At 37.0% G+C, this 12317-nt stretch overlaps 2 protein-coding genes across 2 annotated transcripts; one reads left to right on the top strand and one right to left on the bottom strand.

The window, feature by feature from the left end:
- Positions 1 to 1601: 1601 nt before the first annotated feature.
- Positions 1602 to 5017, bottom strand: LOC114730564 (inosine triphosphate pyrophosphatase). The gene is made up of 9 exons (XM_028917658.1): positions 4881 to 5017; positions 4214 to 4377; positions 4074 to 4138; positions 3889 to 3952; positions 3784 to 3793; positions 2543 to 2574; positions 2325 to 2437; positions 2129 to 2205; positions 1602 to 2041 (listed from the first exon to the last, which is right to left on the bottom strand). The coding sequence occupies exons 2-9, from the start codon at positions 4353 to 4355 to the stop codon at positions 1924 to 1926; spliced, it is 621 nt and encodes a 206-aa protein (XP_028773491.1). The 5' UTR covers positions 4356 to 4377; positions 4881 to 5017; the 3' UTR covers positions 1602 to 1923.
- Positions 5018 to 6689: 1672 nt separating this feature from the next.
- LOC114730520 (receptor-like protein kinase 2) lies at positions 6690 to 10479 on the top strand. Its single transcript, XM_028917602.1, has 2 exons — positions 6690 to 9570; positions 9992 to 10479. The coding sequence occupies exons 1-2, from the start codon at positions 6690 to 6692 to the stop codon at positions 10477 to 10479; spliced, it is 3369 nt and encodes a 1122-aa protein (XP_028773435.1).
- The last annotated feature ends 1838 nt before the right edge of the window (positions 10480 to 12317 follow it).

Here is a 12317-nt window from a genome sequence, read left to right as displayed (position 1 = left end):
TGTCTACAAAGTAATTGACTCATAATGCTTTCTGAAGACGGTGATCATTTCTGCTGGTTATGCCTACCAAGAGACCTCATAGGTCAATAAGGAATTGATTCCTAAATGGGAATAATGAGAACTCATTCATTTGCAGCTAGCAGGAGCAGTGAGAGATATTTCTTTAAATGCGCAGAAATTCTCTAGCAAGCTTAATCTCCAAAGTATAAATAAATAAGTAAAAAGCATATGAATATGTGGGAGTTGAATATAACTGAAAAATTAAAAGTGTTATTATGGACCTATATTGAGGGAAATGACACGTCCTGGTTGTGGCAAGGAAGTAAATGCGTGCATGCAAGTGGAGAGAGGAAGCCCAAGGGCACATGTTGAGATGGTGAGGCATGTGAGATAGGTCCCATTTGGCATGTGAGGAGTTTCACTTTCACTTCAATACTCAAAGCATATGATATGGCATCTGTGCTGGATTAGGGCCCCATCTCCCTGCATTATCCTCTCAGCTCCCATTTCCTGCATTCCACATTCTCTTCATCCTAGTTCCATTTGTTACCAAAGTCAATTCTGCTTGGATGAAGAGCTTCTAGGTAGAGTATGAAATACGTTCAAACTTCAATTAAATGCACAAAGTTACTGTCATTGAGAAGATGCAAAGTGCAACGTGTTTTTCATTTCATTACTGCCCCATATTAACTTCAGAACTGGATTTACAAACCTAGGAAAGCAAGGAGATTGAAGCTGGAAAAAATAATAAATTTCATGTGTATTCTTATTCTCTGTTAATTGACGTTTTAGCCTAAAAAAATTGAAGTGGAAATGGTTATGTGTAAATGCAACCATTTGTGTCAGATTATAAGTAGAAATCTTGTGCACCGACAGAAATTGGGGGTGCAGTTAGGGGGGTACATTCAGGTGACCAAATCAAAAAGGGTCAAATCAATCAGAGAGCCAAAGAAGACATGTGGTTATGCTATGAGCGATAAGAACTTAATGTGGTTGGTTCCCCTAATTTTTAATTGCATTCCATGATAAGCAAAGTTGAGTGATTGGCCGGTCGCACACTCTCTTTTCCAAAAAGATACAACACACACCCACTTCGCAGGATTTCATTCCGCATTTTCAAGACACTTCATTAATTAACATCATCATAAATAACATGCTCTCATCATTGTCAGCGTTGCCTCTCAACCCAATCCTGTCACCTTCCTTCACTTGAAATTTTCATGCGAAGCAGTTGCTTTTTTTGTTTTTTGAACTTGGTGACAATATCATTGTGATTCATTTAACCCGTGATACAGGCCGTTCTATTTATAAGACAGAAAGAGAAAAAATATTTTTTTTGTCCTCTTTAGAAGGCATTGAGAAAAAGTTTTCTGTATGGATGTATATCCTTACTTTTTATTTATTATTATGTTGATTTTATTTTTACGAGGTATAATATAAATTAAATAGGGATAAAGTTAAAAAGTTGAATTTTAAATAAGTTAATGAAGTTTAAAGTTTTCTTTGGTTTATATAAATCATGTTAGAAATGACTTATAAATAGGACCAGAAGAGTAATAAATTAGCTTATGAAATTTTAAAAAAGTGAAAAGATCTGGCCATAATTGGAAAATGGGGCTTGATCCCATTATTCTCCATTCAGGAACAAAAATCTATATATAAAAAGGATGAGATTGAAACAGTTACCCGGCTGTTTCATTCTCGTCATTTATCTCTAGAATTTCCCTTAAAACAGAAAAAAAGCCAATTCATCATTTCCCTTTTCATTCTCACTGATTTCAATTCATCAAACGCATTCTAAGTGCCAAATGTCAACCAAGAAGCAATTCTCCTTTCACAAGCAGAAGGCTACTGAACAATGGAACCAACCAAGCTCATAAAATGTCGCGCCTATAGAATCTACTCCATAGCAACAAAAAGCTCTTAGACATTGTCAATCTGAAAAGTAAATCCAGCTTCGGCAAAATGTGACTTCACCATATCAAGAGCTTTATAACGGTGGGAAATTTTGTTCTTTTCTTCCTTCGTCATCTCTGCATAACTATGCATAGAACAAAGAAAGCCAATTAGATTCCGTTGATAATTATGAAATACCAGAGCATAATATAATACCAAAGGTAAAAATTACGTTTGGTCATAGCCATCAGGTTGAAAAATTGGATCCCATCCAAAATCATTTGGTCCCCTTGCAGGAACAATCTTCCCCTAGCATTCAACCAGAATTATGAATGAATCCATCATTAACATAAGCTCCTTTCAGTAGATGTAAAGAATATATAAACACGTTTTCTGGCACACAGCCCCGGAAAAATTTAAAGAAATACCATAGTTTTTCCAATAAAAGTCACAGGTTCGCAACCAGGCCCACCAGCAAAGGAGAAGGCACACAATGCATAAGCTGATTTATCTTCGTAAGCCACCAACAAATTGTTGAGACCTGATAAATGAATTGGAGGAGTGGTCAACCAGAACTCTTGAGACAGCCTTGCAAACAAATATAGAACTGAAAATCAATGTACACATTATGCAATTAGGGCAAGACCTTCGTGACCAATCTTCTGCAGGAACCATTTGCTGCATGATTCATCCAACAAATCAATTAATGTCCATCAGTGATTATAGAAATAAGATCATGCATCCTATTAATAATGAATTTAAATTTTCCGTTGCTTATTATAATCAATAGGGAAAAAAACTCCAAAAAAAAGGACTTTATGGGAAAGTTGCTTGACCTTGAGAATAGAACAATCACTTTCAATTTTCTACAGCACAAATAACAAGCGAGCAATGCAGAGTATCAATCTCAGAACTCTTCAAGCCGCATTTTGGTTAACAAGCTATCCACTAGGCATTAGCTTTTACGACAAGCATGTCAAGGACATGAAGAAGATTGCGTACAAATGGAAGATAAAAAAACACTTAAAGATATATTCATTTTATAAACTCCAAAATCCAAATGGATTTGGGGACACAATAAATCCAACCAAGGAAGAATCATGTATTGCGCTGCACATTTGAAGATTACCAATCAACCTAGAGGCAATATTTAACCATGCTCACCAAAATGCCAAAATGAATTGTGTTCAGTTGAAACGTGGCTGATAGGTTCAGCCACTTTACCGTATGTCTTGAGAAGCTTTGTAATCAATATCAACACTTAAAGATATATTCATTTTATAAACTCCAAAATCCAAATGAATTTGGGGACACAGTAAATCCAACCAAGGAAGAATCATGTATTGCGCTGCACATTTGAAGATTACCAATCAACCTAGAGGCAATATTTAACCATGATTCCAACTTTAAGTCAACACCAAAATGCCAAAATGAATTTTGTTCAGTTGAAACGTGGCTGATAGGTTCAGCCGCTTTACCATATGTCTTGAGAAGCCTTGTAATCAATATCAAGTTCAGTCCCGTCTTGAAGTTATATGATACGTGTATAGTATATAGGAGGTATAGTTAGTTAGCTAAATGTTAGAATATAGTCATTACCTATAGACTCTATATATGAAGGTAGTAATGATTGTAAGTCCTATATTGGATCTCTAACAACAGTGCAATTCAGTCTCTCTCTTGTTTCCTTCTCTTTCCCTCTCCTTCCCTATTTTCCTCATCTTTTCTTCTACAAATCTGTACCATTATACCTCTTCCCTGGCTTCCAACAAGATAAACTAGTTTCACAGAAATTTTGATCGAAGGAACAGAAACAATATAACAGAATAGTCCCTTGGCTACTGCAGAGATCTTTATAGTGCTATAAGCTTGTGAAACAGAACTTACATGTAAGGCCCTGCAACAATTTCAAACATGTAAAAAGACCCAGAGTCAAGTTTAATAGGTTCAGATAATAATACAAAACATGAAGAATAAGAATATGACATCCACCTGGGAGGCCCTTCAAGGCATTGAAACAGAGGCAAGTATCTTCCACTAGTACGGGTCCATTAATCTTGCCATGCATTAAAAAAGATACAAATGAAAAGGGAGAAAAAAATAGAACAAAAACCAAGAAATATAGCTTAAAGTCAAACAAGTTCATCTGTTTATAAGAGAACAAAGTAGCTAAGTACCTGAGCAGCAGCCAATCGAGCCTTCTCTTTAGAGATTTCTTCAGGCTCACCTTGCAACTCTGGCACTGTAAAATTAATAAGAAAAATCAGGCATGCAGGAGAACTGTAAGCAAAAATTTAAGAGCGGACAGAAATCTTACAGTCAAGCTTGATGGACTTAAAAGGAACGGACTGGCCCAAGATAGCGCGTACTTCTTCAAGCTTTTTGGCATTGCCAGTGACAAAAGTAACTGGCTGTGACAGTACTCGCCCCGAAGCATTGGCTATTGCAGCAGCCGCCATTCCCCGAGGCGTCTGCTTTAATCTAAGTGCCAGCAGAAACAGGACAAGCTGTCACTATTGTGAAAACAACATCCTTCAACTTTGATTATGGATAATCAGAAAGCCACAAGCGTTACATTGATAAAATGCATGGAAATGCATTAGAGGTTTTGAGGGGGGACCAAGGAACCGAAGTCCAATATTGGATAGTACAAAGACGTCCAAAAAATTGAATATGCAGTGAGTGAAAAGCAAGGGGTCGTTCATATAAATTCCAATTCGGTGATCTTCTATCTTGACAATGATACTTGGGGCATCCTTGAGCAACCTACGAGCTCTAGGTGCTCGATAATCCTCAAACAAAAGGTGTTTATACAAATGTGGTGAAATACAAAAAGAAACCAGGCCCTTCAACTAAATACGAATCAATTCGGTGACTCACCATAACAAATGATTTTGGCATAACAATCAAAACAGATTTCACAGACTTTTCTATCCGCGGGGTCTCTCTCTATCAGAACAGAAAAATGACGATGAGCCACATACCGCAGCCGTAAAAGACTCAAGACGCGAGCAGTTGCTGCTATGGTGGCCAGTTGGCGAGTGGCGGCGACGGCGAAGGGGGGCGACGGTTCTCAGGCAAACTGTGAACTGTGTCACCTTTTTTTTTTTGGGGGAAAGAACGCCGGGTCACTGAGAACAAGCGAAATTGGTCTTTTTGCTCGTTTGCAGACAAACATATTTTTAGCTTGATATTGGATCGAAACCAATCATCACCTGGCCCGCGGGTTGGATTAGTCTGGGTATCTGAATTGGGTCTGATATTTAAGAACATCCTTTTTCGGGTTTGGGCTGAAGAAAAACCACGATACAATTATATGTAAAAATCATATATTTATTATATTATTAAAATTATATGTCTTGTTTTGATTAATAAATTTAATTATATTTATAAACGATATATTTCTTAAAAATACATGACGTTTATAAAAAAAATTCTTGAGCAAGTACTAGCATTGTTTATTGAGTCTCTTTTTAACCAAAAGAAATTATGGCAGGTTACATTTGACTAATGCTCCTTCTTCACAAATGTAGGTTCTCAGTTTCGTTTTATTTATTGTTAATATTACTTTCTTTCTTTAATATAAGAGCTAGATAAATAATTTATAAATATTAAAAAAATTAGTTAAATTAGTTATTTATAATAAATATGTGTAGCCTTACCTAAAATACCTTTATTTACCATATGTATTAAAATGAAAATCTTGAAATGTAAAATTATTATTGGGACTATTTTTTAAAAAAATAGATAGACTATGATCTTATATTTCTAAACAAATTGAATCTCTAACTACTTTTTATATTTAGAACGATAGTAGAATAAATAAATTGGCGAAAAGATTAATAACATATTTTGACCTTTTGATTAATAACATGTTGGAATATTATATTAAAATATTGGTGAATTAAAAGTAGGGTCATGCCCACTGGAAGTTACATTGATAATTGTGAAGAAGATGCCAAAACTGAAACAAACACTTTGGGAGTTTGCTCACATATACGGCTGAGTCTGGCCTCGGTGCGCTACCCTCTTCTAATCCTTTCCACTCTTTGTGAGCGTTTTAGTCAAAAATTCAGGTCTCATTTATTTGCGTGCCAGCCCATATTCAATTTCAATAGTTAATAATCTCCCTAGTGTTTAGCTTCCTAAAAAATTAAACCACTTGACTGTAAGGAAAAAGGGATAATGCTCTTGTTCTTCTGGTACTGCTTTACGTGTTTTTTTGGCCTGAGTACTGCTTCGCGTATTGTGAAGTTTTCTTTTTTCCCCTTTTGCATGGCCAAAATACTTCCATTCATAGTCAAAACTCATAATATAATTAAAACACATTGGGAGGGGTTAATTAAATTGTAACTCAAGCGTATATAGAAGTTTGAACCACCGACAAAAAGATACAGATGGCATCCTAGAGGTCAAGACTCATCCAAAGTAATTTTTGCTCATACGGTTACAACATACACATAATTATACATTATAATATACAACTTATTTGTTTTTGGCACATGGGATAGAAAACTATTGTCTCTCCCGGTGTAGAGGCGCTTTTTACTAGGCCTTAAAACTCCTTTTCCTGTTTTACCGGAGGAAAAATCTCAACTTTCTACCACTTATTCATGCAGCCATGGACCAGTTGGCTTTTTCATGAGTCATCACATCAGAGGAGGTACAGTTGTACTTCTGCATGTTTGCCGATGAGGTGTCAACGCATGGTTTGCTTGGGATTCAGTCCCAGAAGCTGAAGTACTAGTATTTAGTATAGGTTCACAGAGAAAGAGGATGCAAAAATTTCGAAAATGAGGCAGATATTGGTATTTTTCTTCTCTGTCTTCTCGCTTTTCAGTGCCTTTTTCTTTGTCGTCACCACTGTCTTGTGTACCCATGCTTTCTCTTATAACCATGAAGCGTATCTGCTTTATTCATGGCTTCACAGCTCACCCTCCCCAGCCCCTTCACATTTCTCTGACTGGAACATTCGTGACAGAAACCCATGCAATTGGACCTCCATAACTTGTTCTCCTCAAGGTTTTGTCGCAAAAATTGATGTTGTTTCTGTCCCTCTTAACTTGCCTCTACCTTCCAATCTCTCGTCCTTTCGTTTCCTTAGAGAACTTGTCATGTCAGATGCAAATCTCATTGGAAATATCACTTTCGATATTGGTGCTTGTTCTGGCCTTACTGTTATTGATCTTAGCCATAACAACCTCACTGGCTCCATTCCTGCGAGTGTTGGGAATTTACCAAATCTGGAGACTTTGGCCTTAAACTCCAACTTTCTCAGCGGAGAAATCCCAAGTGAGCTAAGTAATTGCACTGGCCTAAAATATCTCGTCCTTTCAAATAATCAGCTCGGTGGGACTATCCCGCCTTTGTTGGGAAAATTATCAAAACTTCAGGTTTTTAGAGCAGGAAGGAATAAACTCATTGCCGGGAGTATACCACATGAGCTGGAAAATTGCACTAGTTTGATTTATTTGGGGTTGACTGGAACCAGCATATCGGGCTCTTTGCCAGCTTCATTGGGTAGGCTTAAAAAGCTTCAAAGGTTGTCTGTTTGTGATACTATGCTTTCTGGTAAGATTCCATCGGAAATAGGTAATTGCTCGGAGCTTGTTGAATTGAGCCTATGCAAAAATAATCTATCAGGCTCTATTCCATCTAATCTAGGGAAGCTTCCAAAGCTGCAGATTTTGAGTTTATGGGATAATTTTATTATTGGGGTTATTCCTAAAGAGTTTGGTAATTGTACAAGCTTGAGAACACTTGAGCTTTCTATGAATTCTCTATCTGGAACCATCCCTCTATCTGTAGGTAATCTCATGAAGCTCGAGAAGTTTTTGGTTGCTCAAAACAATATCTCTGGTTTTATACCTTCAACTCTTTCAAATGCCACAAATCTGCAGCGTTTGGAGCTTTACAAGAATCAAATCTCAGGCTTGATTCCACTAGAGCTTGGGAGGTTGCAAAAGCTCACTCAGTTCTATGCTTGGCACAACCAGCTAGAAGGAACCATCCCTTCTACTCTAGCCAATCTCAGTAACCTCCAAAAGCTAGATTTATCTTGGAATTCATTTACTGGAAGCATTCCAAAAGGCCTCTTTCTACTTCAAAACCTCACAGAGTTGGAGTTAGTTTTCACTAATATCTCAGGAGCGATTCCACTTGAGATAGGAAGTTGCAGCTCTCTTGAAAGGCTGAATCTTAGAAACAATCGAATTTATGGTGAGATTCCAAAGACAATTGGTGGTTTGAAGAACTTAAACTTTTGTGATATCTCTGACAACCACCTGAACGGGTCATTGCCAGATGATATTGGTGGCTGCTTAAAATTGGAAATGATAAACCTGAGCAACAATGACTTGGAAGGTCCACTGCCTGAGTCATTGTCAACACTACCTAATCTTTTAGTGTTGAATGCGTCTAATAATAAATTTGAAGGTCAAATACCAGCCAGCTTGGGTCATCTTTCTTCCTTGATTGATCTGCTACTTAGCAGAAACAAATTCTCTGGAACCATTCCTCAATCACTTGGTTTATGTTCAAAACTCCAAATGCTTGATCTTAGTAGCAATGAACTCACTGGAAGCATACCAAAAGAGTTAGGTGATATCAAAACTCTTGCAGTTGTTCTTAACCTTAGTCACAACTCTCTTAAAGGACCAATTCCTGCTGAAATCTCCAAGCTAAACATGCTCTCAGCGATGGACATCTCACATAATATGTTGAAAGGAGATTTGCGGCCTCTTTCTCACCTTGCAAGTCTTGTTTCTCTTAATATTTCTTACAACAACTTCACTGGCCATCTTCCTGACACTAGGATTTTTAGACTCTTATCACCAGAAGAAATTATGGGAAACACTGGTCTTTGTTCTCGGATTCAGGATTCATGCTTCTTTAATGATTCGCACAGGAAACATTCGACTAAAAACATGAACTCAAGAATTCTTCAACTGGTCATCGGGTTGCTGGTAGCCTTGATAGTGACTTTTATTGTTATAGTGATCATTTCACTTCCCAGGGCAAGAACTATAAGAGACAATGATTCAGAGATGGGAAGCACATGGACATGGCAATTCATTCCATTTCAGAAGTTGAATTTCTCAGCAGAGCAAGTACTTATAGGCTTAAAAGACAAAAATATAATAGGAAAAGGATGCTCAGGAGTTGTGCATCGTGTCGATATTGGTAATGATGAAGCCATAGCCGTGAAGAAATTGTGGCCAACTCCAGTGCTTTCAAGTGAGGGACCCAATGATGACAAGAGAGGAGCATGGGACTCTTTCTCGAGAGAGCTGAAAATCCTCGGTTTAATCCGGCATAGGAACATTGTGAAACTCCTAGGATACTGTTGGAATCACACCACAAGATTGCTCATGTATGAGTATATGCCAAATGGGAGCTTAGACAGTCTACTTCATGAAAGGGAGGATGAAAACTCTCGTTTGGAATGGGAAGTTAGGTACCGAATCTTGCTAGGTGTTTCACAAGGCCTTGCGTATCTTCACCATGATAGTGACCCTCCAATTGTTCATAGAGACATCAAACCCAGTAATATCCTCATTGGACCTGAATTTGATGCTTGCATTGCGGACTTTGGCTTAGCTAAGTTTGTTGACCACTGTGGTTTCGGAAACTCCTCCAGTATGGTCGCTGGTTCTTGGGGATATATTGCGCCTGGTCAGTATACTTACACACTTCAATGCATTAATGTTCTTCCTTATCTCTCACTTGTAAACTTTGTTTTCATTTAAGGTCCTACTTCTAGTTTGGTTCTAATTATACGACCTCGTTTGTAGACTACAAATAAAGTCTTATAATTAAAACCAGAGGTAATAAGTTTTAATTGTTATCATATATATCTTAATTTCATGTTACAATTATATCCAAAATACTAGTTAAGAAGCATAAGATAACACCAATTTGAGTCATAAATTGTACAGGTTCTGGTTTTAGTGACTTTTACAAAATTAGATTTGCATCCTTTAATTTCCATGGAAAATTTAATCATCATACCAAATATAAAATGTTTTTAATAAATGCCATGAAATTAACTCAATTAACTATGGATTTATGAATCTGACTGGTTTGTTTCTTTTAGAGTACGGCTACATGATGAAGATCACAGAGAAGAGTGATGTTTATAGTTTCGGTGTAGTGATGCTGGAAGTCCTGACAGGTAAGAAACCGATTGATCCAAGCATACCGGATGGGTTACACATTGCTGACTGGGTGAGACAAAAGAATGGACAAGTAGAAGTCCTTGACGCTGCCTTACAATCTGCACCAGAATCAGACATAGAAGAGATGAAGGAAGCATTAGGCATTGCCCTATTGTGCTTAGCTTCTGCCCCAAATCAAAGACCTACAATGAGGGATGTGGCAACCATGATCCAGGAAATTAAACAAGTGAGTGAGGAATTAGCAGATTTTGACACCCTTTTAAAGGACTCTCCTACACCTCTTACTGGGGCTGGCGCAGAAACTTCAGAACCTGCAAGACCAAGCTCGTACCTTAAAAGCGACAAAGCAAGCTCCATTGCATCCTCACCAAGGCGTTCATCTTTTGCCATTGTCGAATTGGGCTAAGTGATGACTCCGAGCATCATGTTGTCTTTTCATTGCTCGTTCTAAAATATGTGAAATGAGTAAATATAGAAGAACATGGAGCCAACTGTTGAAACTATGCTTCGGGAAGATTTATATCGTTGAAGGATGGCTTTTTCATTGAGAGGATTAATATAATGTTGCATGTTCTTAATTACTTAGTTTTCGAATGAGTTGCGGCACTCAAAAAAATATGATACATAAGAGCTCGTTGATGTTTTGATCCAGCTTACTTTTCAAAGAACGTTACTGATGTTTAGATCAAAAGGTACTGAAAAAAGAACTCATCATAAAGTGGGAAGCCTCCCTCTTTCTCAGTCCCTCTCCTTTTACCTGGTCGTTTCCGTCTCAAACGATCCCTTCATCCCTTCATCTCCCCATTTTCTTCTCAGATGCCGGTGCGGAGGTGGTGGTATCCTCCGCCAGCGACGGCGGCTGGATTCTCCACCGGCGATGGTTATCTTGTAATTTCTGGGATATTGCATGTTTTTGCATGTTTTGTAGTTTGATGGTTTAGTTATGAGTTACGTTGTTGGACTAATATAATAATGACACGATAGCTACATTCGTGCGGGTGATTCTGTGTCGTGAACCCCAATGTTCAAAAGATATAATAATGTGAAGGTACACGAAAGGTAAATTCACTCAAATCATCGCTACTATCATAACCATATATGGAGAGAGATCAAGTAAGCAAGACGATTATAATAAGCATGGTTTATTATTATTATTTGATATAATGAGTTTGGAGGAAGGTTGATGAATCAATCATTTTTGGTACAGCAACAGTCGCCATGCTGAGCAGCAATGCATTCGCCAGTTTGGAAGCCAATTTTTCTGCAGTAAGTGTCACACCTTTGCATCTGGAAACAGGGTCCTGGGCAGTATGTTGTGCTCTTTCCAAATGACGCCATCAGAATCATCACCATCGCTGCAAGCACCAATTTGCAGATCCCAATCGGCGACAACTCGCGACCGTACGCCATTTTTTATATTCGTTTCTTCAAATATTCAGCTCTCTCTCTCTCTCTGACTCTAGTTATGATAATATGTGTACATGGATTGGCCAACCTTGTGTGTGTATATATACGCATAAATTGTTCTGCTTTTGACAATTTGATTAATGAATAAGATTTTGTAAGATACGCAATGCAATTAAGTGAAGAGATTTTTTGGGGTCTCTTTTTCTATCACTCGTTAATTTTCCATATCTGAACAACGGATCTTCTTCAATCCTCATCTTTTCAATATGTGATGTGAGGTGGCGGTAAGATATTGAGATAATATTGTGGTTATCTTCTAGAAACAGCGATTCAAATGTTAAGGCGATAAATAAGGAACGCGGAATAGGAAGGGGAATTTTGAGTTGATATAAGAATCATTTGGAATTCTGGCAACAACAAAAAATAATCATTTAGATATATAACATCTTTTTAAAATTTTAGAAAGTGTTTAAGGTAAAGTCGTGCATTTCATATATTAATTTTAAAAAATATAAATAGTAATAATTAGTTTAAATAAGTAGGTGGACCTTGTAACCAAAAAAAAAAAGTAATAATAGGTGTAACTTCAGACTTTTATAATAATATGGCAATAAAATGAGCTGATGAATTGTTTCCAATGTGCCTGTCTTGTTAGTTACTAACTTCAATTCTTTATATAAGAACTAATTTGATATTTAATTTAGTCTTAAATATAATATCCTAATTCATTTTATCTTTTATATTTATCTTTTTTTTTTAAAGTAGTCATTATAATAGTTACATATGTTAAATATTTTATCAAATCATAGTTATAACTAATACACATGATTAGTAAGG

This window comes from Neltuma alba, unplaced genomic scaffold (genome assembly GCF_004799145.2).
Source record: "Neltuma alba isolate B1F8T4 unplaced genomic scaffold, ASM479914v2 tig00012743_pilon, whole genome shotgun sequence".
Classification (NCBI taxonomy): domain Eukaryota; kingdom Viridiplantae; phylum Streptophyta; class Magnoliopsida; order Fabales; family Fabaceae; genus Neltuma; species Neltuma alba.
This window is presented reverse-complemented; position numbering and strand designations above follow the sequence as displayed.

Excerpts from the sequence above, each read along its gene's own strand:
- LOC114730564 (XM_028917658.1), bottom strand. The coding sequence starts at position 4,355 with ATGGCGGCTGCTGCAATAGCCAATGCTTCGGGGCGAGTACTGTCACAG. Across the intron at positions 4,139-4,213 it reads TAAGTCCATCAAGCTTGACT|TGCCAGAGTTGCAAGGTGAG; the intron begins GTAAGATTTCTG and ends TTAATTTTACAG. Across the intron at positions 2,042-2,128 it reads CCTGATGGCTATGACCAAAC|TTATGCAGAGATGACGAAGG; the intron begins GTAATTTTTACC and ends TTCTATGCATAG.
- LOC114730520 (XM_028917602.1), top strand. The coding sequence starts at position 6,690 with ATGAGGCAGATATTGGTATTTTTCTTCTCTGTCTTCTCGCTTTTCAGT. Across the intron at positions 9,571-9,991 it reads TTGGGGATATATTGCGCCTG|AGTACGGCTACATGATGAAG; the intron begins GTCAGTATACTT and ends TGTTTCTTTTAG.